Source organism: Metopolophium dirhodum, chromosome 1 (assembly GCF_019925205.1).
Source record: "Metopolophium dirhodum isolate CAU chromosome 1, ASM1992520v1, whole genome shotgun sequence".
In the NCBI taxonomy this organism is placed as follows: domain Eukaryota; kingdom Metazoa; phylum Arthropoda; class Insecta; order Hemiptera; family Aphididae; genus Metopolophium; species Metopolophium dirhodum.
In genome coordinates, this window is record NC_083560.1 from 120,981,496 (window position 1) to 121,006,234 (window position 24,739).

At 27.5% G+C, this 24,739-nt stretch overlaps 1 protein-coding gene across 2 annotated transcripts; it reads left to right on the forward strand.

Moving 5' to 3' along the window:
- The first annotated feature begins 4,195 nt into the window (after nt 1-4,195).
- LOC132936409 (uncharacterized) lies at nt 4,196-14,865 on the forward strand. 2 transcript variants are annotated; one of them, XR_009663451.1, is made up of 2 exons: nt 4,196-4,522; nt 11,431-11,532. XR_009663451.1 is itself a non-coding variant. In XM_061003129.1 (2 exons), exon 2 carries the CDS (start codon nt 14,284-14,286, stop codon nt 14,614-14,616), a length of 333 nt encoding a protein of 110 aa, XP_060859112.1. In that variant the 5' UTR covers nt 4,196-4,522; nt 14,279-14,283; the 3' UTR covers nt 14,617-14,865. The 2 variants fall into 2 exon arrangements, 1 of the variants encoding a protein (XP_060859112.1); XM_061003129.1 differs by lacking the exon at nt 11,431-11,532 and adding an exon at nt 14,279-14,865.
- The last annotated feature ends 9,874 nt before the right edge of the window (nt 14,866-24,739 follow it).

The window sequence follows — 24,739 nt, forward strand, 5'->3', positions numbered from 1 at the left end:
TATTACTAGGGCTCGGATGTTTATGAAATTGCATATTTTTTTCTATTTATCCAATTTATTGATAAAAATTTGATTCATGTTCTACTCAATAAAATAATGCTATTTTTATTTTGCATATTTAGTGGTTTTGTATTTTAAGAATATAAATGCATATTTCAAGACAATTTAACGTAAAATATTAATAATGTTCCTTATTAGGTGTTTTTATATCGTGCTTGTCTGGAATATTTATTAGATAACGAGTTAATAATAGAATTTTGTATACACTTCATGCCATGAGTAAGTGGCGACGACCGGGCCACGTATTAGTTAACCGCAACAAATTTCAGAACCTAATTGAAAAAAATGCTGGGTTTAAAACATTGGTACACATTTCTAAAATACATTCTGGTGAAGTTGATACTATGGAAGGAATAGAACAAGATTTAAAGGTTGAAGATCTTGTATTCTTCAAATATGCTCCAATAACGTCGGTAGATGTAGAACGAAGTTTTTCACGTTACAAGAATTTACTTTCCGATAACAGACGCAGCTACAAGTTTGATCAAATTAAAAAACTATTGTATCACAGCTAGTGTAACGCTGATAATTTAATAATGTAATAAAATTAATTATTAGTCACTAATAAATAATAAATATATAATAATATAAATTAAAGTTAATAAAACGCTATGTAAATTTAAGAAATGTATTTTAAATTGTAGTAAAAAAAATAATATATAAAAATAACTACTGGGTAATAAAAATATAGTATTTTTGTTTTATGAATTGTAATACATTTTTAACGCATATTTTGTTTGCATTTTTCGTAATTTTTTAGTGCATAAATGCATGCATATTACAGTAGTTTTAAGTGCATAAACAGTGCATATTCATATATTACTAAAATCAACCGATAGCGGCATGACAAAAACATAACATAGACGGTTAAAAAGTTTTTATTTATTGTATTTATGTGGTTTCTTTAAATTATTTGAATTTGCATATATCTATTGGGTTAAACTCATTACTTGCGCACAATGTACTTACATTAAAATTTAATTTTGACAATGTGTAATATTACAATCTTGTATGTTAAGACTGAACTGAAATTTTTATAGAACTTGTATAGATGTAACAATGGAACATTCCATTAAATTTGATTAGTATTTAGATTCTTGTGTTATGGGTCTTTAACTATCAAGCCTATAGCTGTATAACTAAATACAAAATAAATTTTGCTTCAATCTACCCAAGTATGTTTATCAATGGATTTCTCACAATGCACAAAGATCATAATTTAAATTGATCATTACAAGTGACTTGTGATAAAATTAGTTGAATGTTAAAAAGTTAATTTAAAAATAAAAGTTGAGTAAAAGAGTAATACAATTGTATATTAGTTTGGATGATTAGATGTGAAAGGATATTGTATTTAATTACTTATGTAGCATCTCCTCCAGTTTAGTTTTCTCTGTGTTATTGTTGAATTTAAATGAGATGTGTTTTATTTGAAAGACACCAACTGAGCCAACGCCGTGTGGCTTGATACACTGCTATCTGAAAAATAATAGTCAGTTAAATTATGTTGAATTTATAGGTACAAAATATTATTACTAGTCATCATTAAAACTATACATAGCACTATACCTGGATTCCTCTTTCATATATTACTATGGATTCAATTCTAACCGGTTATAATAGCGGTCCGTGGACTAAAGCAAATGTTAATACAGAATGGTATGACTCAAAAATCAACCGATAGCGGCATGGACCAAAAATGATATATAAATAATTTTTGATTTGTCTTAAGTTATATGCTGAAACTAAGGTTGGTTGAATTTGTGGAACTAAATATACCTAGTATTTAAATAGTGCCGAAGTTTTCGATCGCTGTACTGAAGCATGGCATATGGATACCAGATGCCATTCTTCAGTACCCACAAGCTGCGGTCAAAAACTCCCGCACTATTTTCATACAAAGTACTTCTAATACGACACCAACTGAGCCAACGCTGTGTGGCTTGATAAGCTGCTATCTGAAAAATAATAGTCAGTTTGAATCATTTCATTTCTTCAACATTATTTGAATTTATAGGTACAAAATATTACTAAAATATTAAAACCATACATGTACAATGTCTATAAGTTCCTGAAAAAACCTGAAAAATAATGGTCAGTTAAATTTTGTTAAATTTATAGGGACAAAATATTACTACGAATCATCATTAAAACCATACATTGCGTTATACCATAATTATACGTACAAATTTAGCAATTCGGTAAGGAAGCATATTTGTTTAACATATTTTGAATATTTAATTTATATAGTTTAACTGTATGTGGGCTACTGTGATGATTTTAAATTTAAAATATTTCTAAAATTGCACCGAATGATTAGCTTTTTTGTCTACTTCAGTTTTTTTTAATTAACAAAAAAACAATAATATAGGTAATTTGAGCAATAATCAATATTGTGTCACAGTAACAAAAACATAACATAGACGGTTAAAAAGTTTTTATTTATTGTATTTATGTGGTTTCTTTAAATTATTTGAATTTGCTTATATCTATTGGGTTAAACTCATTACTTGCGCACAATGTACTTACATTAAAATTTAATTTTGACAATGTGTAATATTACAATCTTGTATGTTAAGATTGAACTGAAATTTTTATAGAACTTGTATAGATGTAACAATGGAACATTCCATTAAATTTGATTAGTATTTAGATTCTTGTGTTATGGGTCTTTAACTATCAAGCCTATAGCTGTATAACTAAATACAAAATAAATTTTGCTTCAATCTACCCAAGTATGTTTATCAATGGATTTCTCACAATGCACAAAGATCATAATTTAAATTGATCATTACAAGTGACTTGTGATAAAATTAGTTGAATGTTAAAAAGTTAATTTAAAAATAAAAGTTGAGTAAAAGAGTAATACAATTGTATATTAGTTTGGATGATTAGATGTGAAAGGATATTGTATTTAATTACTTATGTAGCATCTCCTCCAGTTTAGTTTTCTCTGTGTTATTGTTGAATTTAAATGAGATGTGTTTTATTTGAAAGACACCAACTGAGCCAACGCCGTGTGGCTTGATACACTGCTATCTGAAAAATAATAGTCAGTTAAATTATGTTGAATTTATAGGTACAAAATATTATTACTAGTCATCATTAAAACTATACATAGCACTATACCTGGATTCCTCTTTCATATATTACTATGGATTCAATTCTAACCGGTTATAATAGCGGTCCGTGGACTAAAGCAAATGTTAATACAGAATGGTATGACTCAAAAATCAACCGATAGCGGCATGGACCAAAAATGATATATAAATAATTTTTGATTTGTCTTAAGTTATATGCTGAAACTAAGGTTGGTTGAATTTGTGGAACTAAATATACCTAGTATTTAAATAGTGCCGAAGTTTTCGATCGCTGTACTGAAGCATGGCATATGGATACCAGATGCCATTCTTCAGTACCCACAAGCTGCGGTCAAAAACTCCCGCACTATTTTCATACAAAGTACTTCTAATACGACACCAACTGAGCCAACGCTGTGTGGCTTGATATGCTGCTATCTGAAAAATAATAGTCAGTTTGAATCATTTCATTTCTTCAACATTATTTGAATTTATAGGTACAAAATATTACTAAAATATTGAAACCATACATGTACAATGTCTATAAGTTCGAATATTTCATACATATTTATTTAGTATTTTAAATTGAGTAAAAACGAATATAAATTGTTACATCATGGCACAAACATTTTATGAATTTATTTAATTAAATGATTAGGTTATAAGTTATGTATTGAATGGTATATTATTAATTATAATCGTTGCTTACTGGTGTATCCACGACTTTTATTTAAGAGAAACCTTAGATGGCCCAGGTTAATCATAAAAGTATTTTTGTAATGCAGTTTTATGGAAATTTGTTTGCGTAACAATTAGATTTATATAAGTTAACATCTTAACGTCTTTACTATTGGATAATTATTGGTAATCACTATTCACTTATTTCTTATGGTTTCCACAAATATTATGTCTATCTATTATTTTTTGATTCCAAATTCTCTACAATATTATCATTTAAAGTTTGTTTATTATATTTTATTGATCTGATGACTGTTATCAATATATTTATGTTTTTAGTGATTAGGTGAAAAATAGTTTGTTATCATTTCTATCTGCTTTTTGATTACTGTTTTATAATATATCATAGCTTATTAATTATTTTGTTTGTGGTCTTAAATCCTAATTTCAAATTATTCCAAGCTTGTATTGTAGCATCAACGTTGTTTTATTCCTTCTCAGTAATACAGCATTTCCTAAGTTGACATTGTGTCTTACTTAATATAAATTTACTTTTATATAAATTAATTTGATATTAGTTACACAAGTTTCTAATATTTTCAAAGAAGACCACTTTCATTTAAGAAATTACTCTTGCAATATACCAGTTTTATATCGGACTCAGACTCTTCAACTCTGTTACAGCTGTCTGCGGTCGGTACACGGTAATATTGAAAATTGGAGTCAACTTTTTATACTATAAACTTTTGATCATAAACCATGGTATAGCCTATATCACTAGTGTTATGTGTGTGAATCCAACATAGTACCAAAAGTGTGTGTACTTTCTGTATATGTGTACACTTCTCTGTTTTGGTGCCTATTATTTCTTTGCATTTCTAAAAACAGTGTGAAACCTGTATATAGCTGACAGTCACAAGACCATCAATAGTATCCATTATATTAAGGTGTTTGTTGGTAGACTACCTACTACTATCTGTTTAGTATGTCACTCACATAAGCTATTACGTACCCATGTATCAATTTAATGATAATATATTTTATGAAAACAATCTTATACTAACTATTAGTAAATATTACATACAAGATATAGGTACACACATACATTGATAGTTATTTAAAGATCTATTGGTAGATTATTATTAATATGTGTATTTTGTTATCAGCAATATAGGAGTATGTGATCAGTCGCCATCCTTGCCTTCACCATCCAGGGTTTATGTGTAATATTGCACCTTGCACAACACTGTTGCATACATAGGCGTAAATAGTGTTTGAAATTTGGGTCTATATTTGATACTCTTACGATGCTTTTAAATTATAGTAATGAAATCATTGGTTTTTTTTGAGGAGGGGGGGCTAAAGAAATTCTATGGGGGCCTAAGCACCTTAGCCCCCCCCTTTTTGCACCTATGGTTGTATAGTACTTAAGTATGCAATTATAATTGATTTTGAACTAAGATTGTTGTTCTTTATCAACGTATGGTGGAGAAATTTTACTGTCTGTATCTATAATATAAAGGGTCTGTTATAGACATATAGTTTTTCTGGAAGTTAATCATTCTGTTGAACAGAAAGGTATCTGTAAAGTCAAGTTTCACTGTATTGTGATGTAATCAATCAAAATCAATAATTATATTATATTATTAACAATATTTTGTTGATAGGAGTGAAAATAACAAGCTTAATGAAACTAGCATTTTCACTTTTCAAGTCTATAATAATAAATAATAATGAAATAATGGCTAGTTAATATTGTATTACAATTTACATTACATTTAATAAAAAAATAAAAATTCATATTTAAATGAAATAAAAATAAAATTAAGTATACTATACAGTGGTTAAAATGTTTTAAATTCTAAATATTTCGAAAAATTGTGTTTTTATTTCCTACTGATTTTTAACCTAATGTTTTTTTTATAAATTGGTATGATTATTGTCCTTGGTATTATAACACAATATTGTCATTATTAACAATAATAATGATTATTGACGACTGGGAGAATACTCGATTACCGGAAAACACATTCTTAAAAAACATGTAAATCTAAATTTATCAATATTAATTCTGTTTGATTAAAGATAAAGATAGACATTTTCACATGTTTATGTTTTTTAATTTGTAGCCTGTTATTAGGTTGATTATACATAGATAACTAGTATTAGTTAAATTTACCTGATAATATAATATATATGTATATTGTATACTCTAATCCAAAACCGTTAATATTAATCGGTTAATCAGTCTGTGATGGGTAGTCTGTTATTAATTGTTAAAATATATGACAATATTTTGACTTACTTATAATCGATTAATCATTATATCAATTACATCAATAACAAAAAACTAATTGATTATGAACATAAATTATTTACAATATTCGATTATTTGCAAAATAAATAATCGCATATACCTACTATTTACTATGATGGAGAAAAAGTTAAACATTTGATAACCAAAACTGATTATGTCCGTAAACATCTCAAAAAGAGTCAAGATATTTTTGAAATTTTATGGTGTATTGAAAATAAAAATATAAAAATTCAGTAAAATTCATGATGATATTATTGTGAATAGAGTAATTTACATATAACCTATTTATGTGGAACCTTGTTTTAAAATTTCAATCCTTGGCTAGAGAATTTGAACATTTGATAAATTTTTTAAAAATTCGAACTTTAAATGCTTATAAAAAAAAATTGTGGCCATGTATTTAAAATTTCATGTATCTACAGTTATTCGTTTTTGAATTACAACAAAATAACAAAACCGCTACATGAGAAATCGGGTGAATATCCGATATTATAAAAATGTAACTTATAAGAAATTTTGTATTAAATTTTAAAATCTTAGATTTAAAAAGAAAAATTTTTATGAATTTCTTACTCAAAATAATTTGCACATTATCGTGATTTTTACGTGTTTTGTCAACATTTGAACTTTAAATGCTTATAAAAAAATTTGTGTTGGATATTTAACATTTTTCAAACTCCATTGTAACGATATATTTAGATCTTTGTATTAAATTTTCAAGCTTTTTCACTCAACAAATAAAATTTAATTGACATTCATAGAAAAAAAAAAAACTAAAAAAATTGGATTCTGTAAATGTCCGTATACAGTTCAAAACACATCAAAATATTTTAGATTCTGAGTGGAACAATGAATGTATTGATTTTATAGTGATGTGTGTGTGTGTGTGTTTTTTTTTGTATCTGTGTACACGATAAGTAATTGAAATAATGCTTTGATTTTCAACTTCAGTATCTTGTTCAATGGGAAAGTGAATATTGTTGGTAGTATTTTTTAATGCGCCGTGAAAAACAAAAGAAAAATTAAGGAAAAAAGGGAAGTTAAACGCAAAATTGACTTTGGTGTTTGGTGTAATCTTAAAACAAATGACAATGACACAGAACAAATAAAAAAACATTCATCATTGTAAAATCAATACATTCATCGCTCCGCTCAGAATCTAAAATGATCTAAAGGCCAAAGAAAACTTAAAATATAATATATGTTTGCTAACAAATATCATAAATAATTTATTTGCAATTCAATAGCTTATCAACAGATTGTATCACTTTTAATCTCATATAGTATTGAATATTGACTATAGTGCAAATTGAGGTACAAAGTATCATAGACAACAGTTTACTCAGTTACTCACTTAAGTTCGAATTTTCTAGGCATTTGCTTTTTTTTTTTATTGATCTAAAATACTTTGTATATCTGCTATACATTTGATTTACACCACTTAGAATAAAATTCTTTACATTTTATTTTGCTTTTTTATCTATCTTTTTGGTTTTTTGTGTGCTTTTTTACGTTTTAATGTTTAAGTTTTTTGTTTTGTGCTTGATAGCATTTTAAAAATGTAATCTAAATCAATGTATTTGACTTTTATATCATATTTTAATATGTTCCAAGGACTTGGCTTGTCGATTTTATCTTGTTATATGTTTGATGTATTCAATATATCTTGGATGATTCACTAGTGACATTTCTTATTTATTGTACATTATTTTCTATATTAACAAAACATCCACAAGTTGTCAACTGGAAGTGTCCACAACTTTTTTAAACATTTTTACATTTATTTTTATTTAGTTTCATTTTATATTTTTATGTATTTAATTACAATTCCGGATTTTAAACTAACCCGTTTTAAATAATAATAAAAAAACTATAGGTACAAGTCTATTTTCAAATTTTGTAGGTTTATTAAAAATAGTTTAGGTACTTTTTTTAGGAATTTTAGTGATTTTTTGCTTTATTTTAAGTGTTAATTTTTATTGTTTTATAGTGCTACAAAACCCAAACTCTATTTATAAGCCAATATAGGCTATGAAAATTATAATTGAAAATAATTTGAAAAAAAAAATTTGATTTAGCCATACTATAAACAGTAGTAGTAATAGATTTTATGATATTTAAATAATAATATTGCTAAGGAACAAAAATATTATTTAAAACTGATTATTATTTTATCATAATTATTATTCAATTTTTATGAATGAATAAACCTTAAACATTGATGGTTAAGAGTTGGTATGTATTTTTTGATTTTGATTTACTACATATTAAATGAATTGATCAATTTTTAAATTGTTTGTTGTAAATGTATGCTTGATTTGTTGTTTTCTAGCTTCTAACTTAGCTCTCTTTTTAGAGTTGTTTCTCTTTTCAGCGCAAGCTTTGCTTTTGAAAAGAGAACCAATTAATGGATCTTATTTGTAACATCTAAGTTATTTAAACATTTTTAACTTGGTGGCAAATAAATATTATTATTACCAACTATGTAGCTTTTTTACTTACTAGTTACTTGTGTAATATATTGCTATATACAGGGATAGGCAAGTTACTTAAAAATGAGTATTGTGAATTACAATATTAGATACTAGATACTTGTCCATGGAGTATTTTAATACTAGATACTCAATATTCAATAGTCACTGCATTTGAATAAAATTAATCACAGGTATTTTAGAACTTATATTTATACACATACCTAATATATATTTTAAATAGTTAATTACTTAAAGTATACTACAGTTAATACTAAATAATAATAATAATAGTATTCTAAAATGCTATTAATAATTGTTATTTATGTACATAATTATTTAGATAGTTATCATAAACTACAGTCAATAACATAATTTTTATACTAGTATGTATTAGTATTATAGGCTCCTACTTATATTACTATTATACTATTATTATAATCATTCTTGTATAGTACTCAAGTAAAAGTATTCAAAATTAAAATATTTTTTAGGTACTCAAATATGTATGTTTAATACTTAAAAAAAGTACTAGAACAAAGTATTTCAAATAATTGCTTAAGGTATCTGTATTTAAAATCAAATACTAATTTTCAAATACTTATTCTTTTTGATTTATCAATTTACTATATTAATTTTAATTTAGATTCTTTGACATAAAAAGAGGATTTTATAGTTAAACAAAATGATACAGTGTTAAATACTCTTTGAATTAACAAAAAATATAAAAATTAGATAAGTTGATTTAAAAGGTAAAAAAAATATTTAGTAATTACTAAATATTTTTTTTAAATAGTTGAATTGAAATTATCTACAAATACTTTTTTTTACTGAGTATTGAAGTATGTATTTTAAATACTTTACAAAATAAGAATCTGTAACCATAACTGTAATTGAATACTTTTAAAAAGTATCTTTTAGAAGACTAATCATAATACTACTTTATGTACTAGTATTGAAATATATATATATATTTAAGGACAAGTTATTTTTAGTATAACATAACTTAAATAAACACATTAAAAATGTCAAGTATCTTTAAATGGTTATTAGAGTATCTTATAGTTCTTAAGTAGTATCTTAAGTTTTATTTAGATAAGAAGTTAGTAAAACTTAAAGTACCTACTCTGTATTTTGTATCGAGATACTCTTTTTGTGGTATCTTGCTCAGTTCTGACAACATTATAATATTATATTGTACCTCTGTAGTACAGGTTAGACTTTTATACAAAATACATAATGTTCAATTTTAACTTTATCTTGTTAAAAATTGGCGAGACATTGTTGTCTTATACTCAGGTAAACTAATTAATAAATTACTATACTTAAATCAACGAGAGAACGCAAGTCAGTAATGCATAAAACTCGTCTATTGCTACACATTCCCATCTTGTGCTCAGCTAGGAGGGGGGTAATTTCATACAGTAATTTCCTATGTCTTATATTAACTTGTATTATTATTATTTTAGATTCTTAGCAACTGAGTGATAGATGATGAATGTATTGATTATAAAATGACGTGTGTTTTTTTTATTTTATTTTTTTGTTATGTCTGTCATCACCTTTTAGGACAGTAAAAGTGCTTGGATTTTCTTCAATAGTAACTTTTCTGATAGGAAAGTGAATCTAGTTGGTTCTTTGGGGGTCAAAAGTAAAATATCCTGATATATCGTTCTAATAGCAGTTGAAAAATATTAAAAATACAAAGGCACAATTTTTTTTTATAAGCATTTAAGGTTCAAATTTTGACAACATTTATCAAATTTATAATTTATAAATTATTTTGTAGTTAAAAATGTATAAAATGTTTAACTTTTATGGCTAAGGATTGAAAATTTAACACAAGGCTCCACGTAAATAGGGTATATATAAATTACTTTATTCACAATAATATCATCAAATGTACTTGGTAATATCATAGGCTGACTGACCGTTTTCGCTCAGAATCGTTTTTCTTATACAATGATATTATATCATTGAATTCAAATTTAACACCATCCATTACAGTGACCCACTTGTAACCTACTGTACAGCAGAGCGACATCCACTTACCCACCCATTTTTTAGTTTTTAATTCTATAATTGTCAATAAAATGATATTTGTTGGGTAAATTAGGTAAACACACTTGCCCACCTTTTTTAAATTGATTATTTGTAAATATTACAAATAATATATTACCCCTACGGCTCAATAATGTTTTACAAGTGATGAGGATTGAGGATGCTCTTTTTTTAAAAGTAAACAGAGTCCCCTTACTTTGATTTTGCCATGTCGAGCACTGTTGTGGGAACGGAAAGTGGTGGGCACTTTACCAGCGCAAGCGCCTCCGCCGCCGCTAGACTGCGCAGAATCGCTGTTGTATACACGTAAAGCTTTAAGCTACCCCATAGTGGGATAATTTAAACCTCGAGACGGCGGATCGCATTCATTTGGTTGCCAAAGCGACTTGCGTTTCCTAGGTGATTTGAGCATATACCCCGCTCCATGAGAGAAGTTTACACGCCGTGCATCCGACTGACGCCGACGCCCGGCGTAGCACGGAGCCCCAAATTTTTCCCACTCCTTACCACGACCCCTGCAAAATTATCGAATTTTTGACAATCGTTACCAAACGGGGAAAAGTGGTGGGAGATGCGCAGTGACGGACGAAAACCCGTGTATCTTCTCTTTTGGAGTGTAGTACAAAAGGTTGCTACCGATATCGTAGACTCAATAATACGTTGACACGGTCGGAAGGTCTGACATATTTTGATATAATATATTATTGGTTAATATAATAGTCATAAATTAAAAATAATAAAGCTGTTTTATTTTTTCATGTAGTTAAAGTTCTACCCAGTCATTGTTTCATTTCTGCCAACCAGAATTACAAATACTTCGCCAATTTGTATTATTGATTTTTCTTCAAGAAATTATAACTAGGTAAGAATGAACATTTAATTGCTCTCATAAGTACCTAATAATTATTTAGAACTAAATTTACATATTAGTATCTTCCTTATTTATTTTTACATCCATTATTAGTTTTGTAATATCGGAATTCTATAAAACCCCTCACTTTCATACTGCAGTGCTCTCAGCAATATTTAGGATCCGTCTGGATCTCTATATTTTATTTTATTTTTAAATTAATTTATATAGTTATATTATTTTCAGATAGTTGCTATATCCTCAAAAAATTACATTTTATTATTTTCATTTGTATAATTCTGTTTTGAAATAAATTAAGTGTTTTTTTCATAACAGATTTAATTGCCTTATTAAAAATGTACTATTGACATTACGTAAAAAATATTCCAACTGTTTGTGTGCTGTGCTTCAACAACCTTTTAACTACCCGTGCACACCGGCACTCCATTGTGAAACACCAACCTGAGCGCCCGCGACGCACCTGTGTGTTTCATAATATATATTATGTTTGTTTATCTTTAATGTTCCAATTTGAAGGCAAAAGCCTTTTTTTAATAATAATAATAATAATAATAATAATAATAGAGAAATCATTTTTATATAAAAATGCGTATCATTTAATATGTAAGAGTATTTTTATTTCCTTTTTTTACTGATAAATGCCTTTTTGCCTTTTTCATTTAAATAAATGCCTTTATTGTGTTTAATTTTCTATTGATTTAATAGTTTTATACATAATATACGTATAAACGGTACAGATCGATAAGATTTTCTGATTAAATATTTTCTTTAATTATTTTTAATGGGTTTTATTATCGGTGATATTTACCGACATCGCTAAATACTTTATCGAGTTATTTGGTAATGGCCAGTTAATTTAACGTTTATAAAAGTACCCAAACTACCTATCTATAGATTAAAATAATGCGTTTATAATGCGTCAGACCACCCCGATTACATCGTCTATGTACACAAATAGTTTAAGCCCAAACCGTCAACGTTTTACTAATGACTGTTTATCTGATTACATAATAGTGTTTTTTTTTAATACACACTAGTTAAATATACAATATACAAACTATTTATTTTTTAGTAAATTTTTTTAAATTAATTAAATGCTTTTTTTTCCTTTTTTGACATTTTAAATGCATTTTACTGATTAAATTGCCTTTAAATCCGAACCCTATTTATTATAATAATATTATAATATATATTATTGATTAATTATGATAGAGATATTTTACTGGTACTGCCATCTAGTTCTCGTTATGATGAATCATGCTTCATATCACAATTTCCAAAGAAGTTATAAGCAAATCTTAATTTTTTTCTTATCAGGGGTTGTTATTACAAAATATATTTGTAAATTATTACTACTTGCCTGAACGTGTGGGTGTGCCTTTGCAAAATGTGTCTGGGCTCTAAACGGTACAAATTGATTCAATATGATATTATTTGTTCATTTATTTTATAAACTATTTACATTGCATACAGAACACGTATATATTTTTGATTTTAATTTTAATTTAAAGACACAACTCTAAGGGCTGGACTAGATACGAAGTCTAGTATACTAGTGAAGCACTAACAAAGTATAAATGAATGAAACATTTTTCGACCCCAAATATAAAATCTAAATTAACATGTCTTCCACCCCCATGTAGGAATAGGAAACTCAAATTAAATGTTAAGAGAAGGGCACTAACGATATTAATGAACACTAACGAAGCACAAACAAATACAATTTGTTTGGATCTGAAATTCGAAATGGGGGGTACCAGTGACATGGACCTTTATTATATTTTTATTTTATAGCAAGTTATAAGTATTTTAACATTATAAATTGTTTGTGCATTTTAAAATACTTATATTTCGCTTGAAATTAAAATATAATAAAAATCCTATGACATTGCCTACATAATAAGCTTACCTTTAGAACTAACGAAGCTAAATGTGATTGGCTGAGCGTAAAATTTGCTCAATTGGAAGACGAGTGATAAATATCGGTAAAACGTCCTCGTAACTAGCCGACCTAGCAATGCATCGCTATTGCTATATTTCAGTATAATATATTTATATATGAACACCATACCATTGAAAGTTTGATATCATTTTTTCTTAAAAACTTGTTTTTTTATGTATAAGACTACGCTCAACACATAATAGTTCTTAAACTTAAATCTTAATAATTATTATAATAATGACCTTTGTGATTTTTGAGATAATAGTGTAAGATAGTTTGGAATGTTATGAGAAATACGTGTTAGGTTCTGGAAAAGTAAATATTTCAAATTTGTGTTTGACTGATTTTAACAATAATTATAATACAATTATAAATAAAAATAATATATCCATAAAAATGTATTATGATTAAAATGAAAGAATTACACAATTTCTAACCAATATTTATAATTAATTATTCTGTCTATAAAATCATTAAAAAAAATACAAAATAACATTTACTGGCATAGGTGCTTATTTTAAATTTTATAATTGAAAATATGTGATTTATATAAACATACCTATTTATTTACATATAATTGATAACAAAAAAAAATTAATACGACTACCAGACTACATAAGAATGTGGTGTTGAAACAATATAATTTTGAATTTATTACCAACAGTTGAGAAATATGAACTATTAATTATATTACATTTTAGTAACCAAAGAGTTTATTTACACTAAAACAGATATTATCTTATAGTTATGCCAATAAATTAATCTGTTATTAATATTGCATAATTTAAATGTCAACAGGTATCATGGATAACATTCACAGATACAACAAGGAGCAATTCTTCTTTTATGAACTTCTAAAAGATATCCAGGAAGATATTCATTATTTAAACGATAAACCAGGCAAAGTGTACATAACTTTAACGGAGCATTTAAATAATGTGAATGGTAGAGTACCTGAACCATTTAGAGCACAAGAACTTGTTGACATGGAAGAATGTATAAGAGATGCAGTGAAAGATCTGACCGATCTTGATCTTAACACTTACCTTTGTACTGGAGTTGTTGTTCTATCAGAATATTTAGATTCCCCAGAGGATATGTTTGAATATATTGGGAAAAAAAAGAGAGGCTTGTAATTTGTACTTTAAACTTATTAAAAAGTTTTTGTCTTCATCTTTACTATATGTAGTTTAGAATAATAAGTAGTCAAGTAGTTACTATATTATAATAGTATTAATGTTTGAATATTGATAATGAATCAAGCATGGATTCAGAAATCTGAAATGGTGGGAGCCTACATTTTTTTTAGAAAAAATAATTTTATAGTTTTAGTACATAATGTCATAATATGTCACAGATAACATTAAAAATAACATTTAATAACATTTTTAAGAATTTTCTTCATATTTAAAATTTTAAAATTTTAAGACATTTAAACTATTTATTGTAAAAAATATATATATACTAAAATATAACATTCCCCAATAGGGATTTGCCTGTAATGAATCAGTTACTAGAATATTAGAATAGCATGGTAAAAATCCAGAATAAAATTAACCTCTATAATAATTAGGTTAATTTGAATCAACCAATATTTAAAAAACAATTTTAAGATTACTTTATACAAGATTTTATTTATTTTATAGGTTTTATTAGGATATTCAACAATTGAAAATTTAAATTTATAATATTATACCTACCTCCTATATTTAATGCAAAATGAAAAAAAAATTAATTTCCTATGGAATTCCTATTTAAATATTATGAACCTATTATAATTTATAAATAGATCTTATTGTTTTTTCAAGCTTTTCAATTCCAATTCAGTGCAATAATGATTAATCTTTTATCGTAATATTAAGTATTAGTATTTGTGTTTAGTAGAAATAATCTGTAGAAATAAGATTTTATTGATGTAATTAATAATTAAATTGCTGTCAATGCTATCTTACAAAAAATAAACTGCTTATATACCTATATATATATGTGAATAAATTTATTTAATTACAAAGGTGTAAAGGAAAAATCAAACTAATCTAATATTAAAATTGAATACTTGACCTGATGAGGGCATTGTCAATTATAGTTAAATTGCAAATATATTTGCAATAAATTTATGGTTAAAAATTTAAATATATATAAATATTATGTTAGTCTATGACTAAGTAAGTAAGTAGGCAAGTATAATATTATAATCATAGGCGTAACGAGTATATTTTAGCCCCCCCTGTCATCTCCTATGCTCCTATACTTCCACAAATGATAACTAAATTTAAAATTTAATATTTTTTTTTTTATATAAAAAGTGGTGTAGATTTTATTACATACTTAATAAAAGTTTTCAATAAAGTAAACACAAAAATAGTCTTCACCCAGAATAATAGATTCAGGATTTTATTTTTGTAACATTAATGTATAAATGTTAATACAAATAACGACTAACCAGACAAAAATCGCAGCGCCTGCAGACCGCTTATAGTGACCGCTAACAACAAAATTCAATTTTATATTATATTATTAAAATATAATTTATCATCGTCTTTTGATCTTCATAAGTACAACAGTTATCTGATGGTTTGTATTCTGGTCAACGTTGTTATTATTATTATAATAAATTAGTCAAATTTTGTTTTTATAACGTTAATAGGCTTAAATAAATATAAAATAAATGAAACTAATTTAAAATCATAAATGTTGGTTGGATAACAAATTATTAATCATTTAATTGTATCATCATTATTATCATTTATGTAACAATCACCAGGGTAATTTATTTAAAATGTCTAAGGACTAAGGACTAAGGAGTATTATTCAAAAATCTATAGTATTGTTCCAAATGTATATTAAATGCTATATTTTTCACTTTCTGTTCCAATAAGTTCCACATTTAGTGAAAGAACATTTTCAGAATAGATACTTATATGAGGGAAACTTTATTACTAAATTGATTCTCTAAGTTGTCTATTATAGCTATTGAAACATTTTTTAAATAAAACCCTAATACTGAGTATTCAGTGAGCAGAAGCTTAAACTGTAATGACTAGTGTATTATTATTATTTTGCACATATCGATTCTTTATCTTTCGCTAATACAGTACCTAATACCTATCATAAAAACTTTAAAAACTTGAATTTGTACCCAACTAATAATATATTTTAATAATTATAATGTTTACCTCCTCATTCCACTTTTTTATGATAACTAATAACTATTATACACACATTTTAATAATAAAATAAAATATTAATTTATTGATTTACGTTTACATAACATTTAGAAAACAATTAATGTAACGCGTTTGAGTGATATAGGGGGCATCCCCCCACTTAATTTACTTATTATACAAATGGTAGGACTGAAGCTTCCCTCCCCTACATTTAAGGTCTAGTCACGCCTATGAATAATAAATATAATAATGAATTCTCATTACAGTAAGATATTAATAAATCTATATGCACAACATAACTATACACTCCAGTAGCCAATCAACTTGATTTTGCTTCATTAGCGGAGTGCAGGTGGATTATGAGTGTTAACTTCTTAAAAGGATTGTTAGCTGCTGGTAGAGTAGATTTCCCGACCTTACTCTCCTTTATAAATTGTATTGTTCCACTATGCACCCCTCGTTCCATTATTACTTTTTATGCCCTTCTGTGTACCACCGATTACACGTCAAATGAGCTATAAGACGTATGATATCTAATGCCAATACGGACCCCAATCTTATCTTTTTTAACCTCAATTTCATAAGTATTAGCATTTTGTTATATTTTTAATTTGTAAATTGTTTGATTTTCTTGTTATCTAATTCTTTCTTTTTATTTATTAAATATCTTTGTTTCTTGATCGCAAATCGGAGCATTTTCACTACCTGCCCCAAAAGTTGATGACAGACGGAAAGATAACACATATCACTGTAAAAACAATACTTTGACAATAATGATAGTAGGTAAAGGTAGGTAAGTAGATACTAGGTACGATAGTTATTAGTCATAGCTCAATAGCTGTTCAATGTTTATAGATGGTTACCAAAACCCGATATGTTAAATTTTCAGTATAATTTACATGGGTGAGACTAAAGGGTGGCTGGGGGGTATCTTGCCCCCCTAAACTTACCCCAGTCAGCCATTCGGACTTTTTTAATATTATAGTCAGCCAAATCGAATGAAAAAAATTGATTTCACGTATTTGTACATGCCCATGATAGACGATAGACATAATATATTAATACAGCCACGGATTAACGAAAAAAAGCATTACATAAAAGCATCATAATAATAATATGTTATATTCCATTATCGTCTAATAGTATAGCCAATTTTTGCGTCTATGCAGTATGCTTACGACTATTTTGAATCGTTATCTTTACACACTAGATGTAACCAAAACCCTCGATAGACAAGGTTTAGCATTCAGAGGAAAAGACGATTAAAATTGAAACTTTAGACAATTTACGTACCTATTTACTTTATAGACACTGTCCGTCGTTAAAAAAATGGCTGAATGATTCTTGTTATCGGCCATACCATTCTACATATAAACATATTTGAGTTCCCAATCTCAAAACGAGTTCATAACCATCCTTGCGTAACCAGTGAACAAAATAATTAGAGCTAAATTTAGGGAATTGGGGCAGTTTTCTGTAATGGCTGATACTACGCCTGATTTGTCACGTACAGTTAGTTGTAAGGTTCGACGATAATGAAGGTACAGTACAGAAAGATCAATAGAAGTCCGCGAAGCTTTAAATAAGAGTGGCGTGGGAATGGCAAATTACTTATTAGATACATTGCAAAAGAATGAGTTGGATTCTGATAATCTTGTTCTTCAGTCGTGTGATTTTGCCAGCAGTACCTATGTCTGGAGTATTAACAACAAAAATTAACTGAATAATAATATTAGGTAGAAAAATACCTCATATTCCATGTCAAGCTCATAGAATAAACACATTCATTGAAAATTGATGTGAAGCTAGTCTTATTATATCCGATATGTTTTCAGTAATGCAAGAACTTTATATATTTTTTTCTTCGAGTACAAAACGATATTCACCATTACTGAACAAACTAGCTGATATTGAAATTGCATCGAAACTAAAAAAATTAGATGGATAGCACATGGGCCATTAAGTCTGTTTGGTCATAATTTAATTATTGAAGTTTTAGATGAGATAACAAAATATACCAAGGACAAATTTGATAAATCTACCAGAAATGCAGCGTATTTTTTATCAAAACATTTAATTTCTATAGACTGTTGTCAGTATTAAGTTTATGGAAAATGTTATGTATAATATGAAGTTTTTAATTAAGTGTCTCGAATCAACTGAACTTAACATAGCTGATGCAATCATATTATTTTATGTCAAGTACTCAGGTACCTGCTCTAGAATCATTAAACATTATTAATTCTGATGTAGATGGTATGGTATGATAACCTTATAAATAGTTCAATTTCGTTTTTGAAATCTTGATGTGGATGCTGAAAAAGAGTTTATAGTTCGCCATAGACGTCAAGTTGTACCTAAACGCCTTGATAATAATAGAGATTAATATATAATTTAAAACATTTTATAGGAAAGAATATGAATCTGTGTTGGATGAGTTGATGTCACTGAAGAAAAATCATTAAGAAAGTTGCATTGGTACAATTAAACCATTATATAATCTGTCCAATCCCCCTGTATAAAGGAATAACTTAAACTGAATTTGGTATTCAAGATGCAATAACATTTTTACCCAAACAGTTTGTTGTAGACCCGTCACATTTACAGGTTGAGTTAGAACTACTTTATAACCAATGCAAAGAAGTGAAAACTGTTTCAGATGTAGCTGCTGTTTCAGAACAAACAAAAAAAATGCTTCCTATAGCTAATAGAATGTCTCGTTTATTGTGTACAGCTCCAGTAACTGTTGCTGGAAATGAGCGTTCATTTAGTAAGTTTAAGTTGGTAAAGAATTACTTGAGGACAACTCAGAGTGACTCCCGTTTAAGCGATTTGGCGTTAGTTTCCTCGGAAAAAGACATAATAGATAATATTAAGTTAGATGTTATTGCTAAACAAAGGTCAATTCTTAAAAAAAGAAGAATTTGTATTCAATAACTTTTTGTATCTAATACTTTTGTTTTAAGTTCATCCTCCAAAAATCAATTAAATATTTTGTATAAATAACAGTGTTACATTTAAATACTGACTTACGAACACCGACAATATTGTACAATAAAAAAATTAATTTAAAAATAAAACATGTATGCACATTGTCTTTTTATAGTCAGTCGGCCAAATGGACTTGGTTGCCCCCCTAAAAGAATGACTTTGCTACGCCCCTGATAATTTAATGCTTACCTACTTTACAGTTGGATGCAATCAAACAATTTTTTCGTTAACAAAACTAATAAATTTAGTTTATTGGAATAAGCTTACGAATGTCGATGCTGATGAGACTACCTATATTATTTAATTATTATGGTATTCAGAACCGAAGAAAGAACATCACGATATATGACTATAGTCGGGGACACGAAAATAGGTAATTTAGGTAATTACACATTTAGGTAATTTTAGAAGCACAGAAATGTCAAGGCTATCATTGAATATTAATCAACGGTTATTTATGAAATAATTAAATAAATTAAATAGTTATGTAAAAGGAACTGCGAGTTAAAAGTCGGTATTTATTTTGAATTCAATTAAGGACAATAATAAAGGCTCTAGCCTCTAGGTCCTATTTTTTTCATGAGGACATCAATTTTGCCAGGCAGAAAAATTGGCAGTAATTTTGAAGTAGGTAGTTCTCTATATGGTTACATATTTATAGGTAACTACCTATTAGTAGGTATTATATTTGTATATAATACTTATATAAATTTAATACAACTAAAATTAATTAAATTTATTGGCTAACATATTGTTAATAAATATTACTATGAGAACAGTCGTTGTTACATACATTTATATTTTATTGTACGTATATTTTGGATAGATTATAATTTATAAACTGTAATACCTAATAATTATAAATTTTTCATTCTAGCCCACTTAGACAATAGTGTATTAATGTACATGCAGTGGCTGATCCAGGGGGGGCGGATAGGGGTTGTAACCTCCCACCCCAAAACAATTGTTAAATAACAACAACATATTTTTCATTAATAATTATTTTTAAAAAAAATTTGTCAACAATTAATTTTACCCTCCCCCCAAAAAAAAAAAAAAATTCTGGATATGTTACTGTGTAAATGTATATGTAGTAAGAACTTACAAGTAAATTGTACATAGTATAAAGTATAAATATAATAAAAATGTATTTAAAAAGAATTTATATTAACTAGGTATAGGTATTTACATTGATAATTAAATTAGTATCTAATTAGGTACTAAATTTTAAAAAATAACCTTAAAACTAAATAAATAGGTATTATCTGTTGAAGTTAGACACAATTCCTTATGTTATTTTATTTTATTTTGTATCATGATGTTTTTACATGTTTTTATTGCGTTACTCAGTCACGTAAAGTGTAGACCATGGTGTCATGAAACTCTAATTTTTTCTTATTAATTATAAATGTGTCTTGGAATAAAGTTTATATAATTATATTGCAGTTGTTAAAGTATGATTTCTCTTTTTAAATCAATATTTTCTTGTATTTATAGCCTGCTATTTAATAATACATTATTTGTTAACTGTTAAACTATATGTAGTCATCGATTAAACATTTAAACAATATCTACTTTATTATGTACAAAGATAATTTCAATAAATTACTGAGAACTTATAATATACTTATTGTCGCCTAAATTAATTCTTTATTGCTTTCAGCTGGGTTGATTAATAACAATGCATGGGAAATATATTTTGTTATTGATGTTTATTTTCCATAAGGATATATGGCGACCGTCTTTGTACATAATATCGTATATATCAGTATATGTAGTAGGAATATCAAATATTATGTATATTAGGTATATGTAAGGAATTTGAAGTTAATTCTCAGTATAATTATTTGTATGCATGATTTGTGTCAAACATTACTTAATGATTGAAGTTCCAAATCCATTATAATAGATAACATTTTAACTTTTGCTTGAATAATTAATTGAGGTGAAAGTTTTTTATCGTAATGCCTAGACTTGTTTAAAAAAAAATCTACATCATCGTATTTTTCAGAATTATATGATTCTGGCTTAACATCTCTGATTTTTCTTTTACCTTTTTTTCTAATTGTTTCGTTATAATGTGTGTTTCTTTTCTTTTATTTTTCTGTTGTAGAGGTAATGGTTGGGTAACTTGAGTATCAGTGGCTTTGTCGTCTTCATTTTGCTCAGAGTTGGAACTTTCATCGTAATCCATATCATTAATATGTGATGTAAGACTGTTGGAATATAATTAAAAAGTTAGATGTATAATATATTATATAGGTAATAAAAAAAATTGGTAAGTAATTAATTAAAAAGTATACAAGTAACCTACAAACATTATTTAAGTCTTGGAATAAAGTTTATATAATTACATTGCAGTTGTTAAAGTATGGTTTCTCTTTTTAAATCAATAGGTTATGGGCCTAGTCACCCTATCCTGGTTATGTAATAATAAATATTAAAAAAAAAAAAAAAAATGGATGATGACAAATTCAAAGTACCGCTACTCAATGGAAAGAATTTTTCCGATTGGAAGTTTCGGATGGATGTATTACTCGAAGAACAAGAACTTTTGAATTTCGTCACGGAAGAACCCACAACTGAGAAAGACAAAAAGAGACAACTAAAATGTAAGTCTTTAATTATTCAGAGAATTGCTGATAGTCATCTGGAATACGTGAAAGACAACAAGTCGGCAAAGGAAATCTGGGACACTACAAAAAGAAACTTTTGAACAGAAAGGTGTTGCTGGTCGCCTTCATTTGATCAGAAAATTGCTGACAATGAAGTATGATGAAAAAGATTCATTGGAGTCACATTTTCTATTATTTGAAAATCGTGTACGTGAGCTTCAAGGATCTGGACAGAAAATGGACAAATCGTTTGTTATAAGTATGTTGTTGTTAACTTTACCCCAATCATACGATAGCATAGTTATTGCATTGGAAACTACTAGTGATGATAAACAAACACTAAATTTTGTTAAGAGTAAATTATTGGATATTGAACTACAGAAAACAGATAATAACAAAAGAGTTAAGGAAGTATCTGGAGCAGCTTTTTCTTGAAATGCAAATAAATATCCAATTAAAAAAACCAGTTTTCAATTCAAATGCTACAACTGTGGGCGAATAGGTCATAAACGTTCTGATTGTCGTGTAAAGACTCAGAAGCCTAAAATTCAACAGTAAAGAATTTTTTACAGAAATTCAAGAATTGGAACAACCTATAAAAATTGCTGTGGCCAAACAAGAGGAAATGCTTTACGCCAAATACTCAGGTACAATCCATGTATTCTCTAATGTTGAAAATGTTTTTAGAAAAATTATTTTTAGCAATGTACTTTTTGTACCAGATTTGTTGCATCATTTATTTTCTGTAAGAAAAATTGAAGAGAAAGGAATGAAAATAACATTCTACAATGCTAAGGTTTTAATACAACAGGATGATAATTTAGTTGCCATGGGTGAAAGGAATGATAAAATGTATCAAATTCATTTTAATATGCATAATATGCATGATTCAGCTAATGCTAATTTAGTTATTGAGGGAAGTGCAAACTTATGGCATCAAAGGCTTGGTCATTTATGTAAATCAAACATGTCTAGATTAATCAAAGATAAAATGGTTGATGGAATTGACATTTCTACCAAGGACATAGATAAACTTGATGTTGTGTGCGAATCATGTGTAGGAGGTAAACAAACAAGACGTCCATTTAAGGAAAGATTGGTTCAACGGTCAAGTCGCCCTTTGGAACTTATACATACGGATGTTTGTGGCCAATATCTCCTGCGACATGGGATAACAAAAGATACATTTTAACGTTAATTGATGACTTCACCCACTTTACAATGGTTTATCTTTTATCAAAAAGAAGTGAAGTATTAGAATATGTTATGCAGTATGAGGCTTATGTAACATCGAAACATAACTGTAAAATATCTCGTATAAGATGTGATAATGGAGGTGAATATACTTCTAAGGATTTTAAAGAATTTTGTGTAACTAAGGGTATACAAATTCAATACACAACGGTGTATACACCACAATTAAATAGAGTAGCTGAACGCATGAACAGAACCCTGTTAGAAAAAGCCCGCTGTGTAATACTACATTCTGGTGTTAATAAAAAATTATGGGGAGAGGCAATTTTATCATCTACCTATGTAACAAACAGAAATCCTTGTCATTCATTACAATGTAACAAAACTCTAGCTGGGTTGTGGACAAATAAAAGGGTAAATCTTTCTAAATTAAAAGTTTTTGGTTGTGAAGTTTTTGTTCACATTCCTGAGGGAAAGAGAACAAAGTTTGATTCAAAAACAAAGAAATGTATTATGGTTGGTTACAACATAAATGGTTATAGACTTTGGAGTGAAGATGAAAATAAAATAACTATATCAAGAGATGTAATATTTAATGAAAATAAATTTCCAGAACTAACAAGCATTGAAGATACACACATCATTGATGAAATTAAATGTCCAGAACCAAAGCATGTAACTCAAGATATAGAGAGAACAACTATAAATGAAAAACAACCACCCAAAACTTCAAGATTAAGAAAAACACCTATATGGCATGAAGACTATGATTTTAATGCATTGGCACTGAATGCCGATACCTTGATTGATGATTTACCGTATAACTATAATTCAATTATAGGTCGGCATGACAAAAAACTATGGTTAAATGCAATTGATGAAGAACTTCAGTCGTTAAATAAAAATAACACATGGGAATTAGTACAATTACCTGCCGGACGAAAACCTATAGACAGTAAATGGGTTTTCAAAATTAAAAGGGACAATGAAGGAAACATCCTGAAATATAAGACTAGATTAGTGGCAAGAGGTTTTCTTCAAAAATATGGAGTTGATTTTAGTGACACATGTGCTCCTGTTGCAAAGCTTACAACTGTGCGAGCTATACTGGCACTCATCAATGAAAATTCATTATGCGCTCATCAAATGGATGTGAAGACTGCATTTTTGAACGGGTACCTAAATGAAGAAAAATTTCATGGTGTTACCAGATGGATTCAAAAATAATGAAGACACAAAAATGGTATGCAAACTAAATAAATCTCTATATGGACTGAAACAGGCAAGTAAGT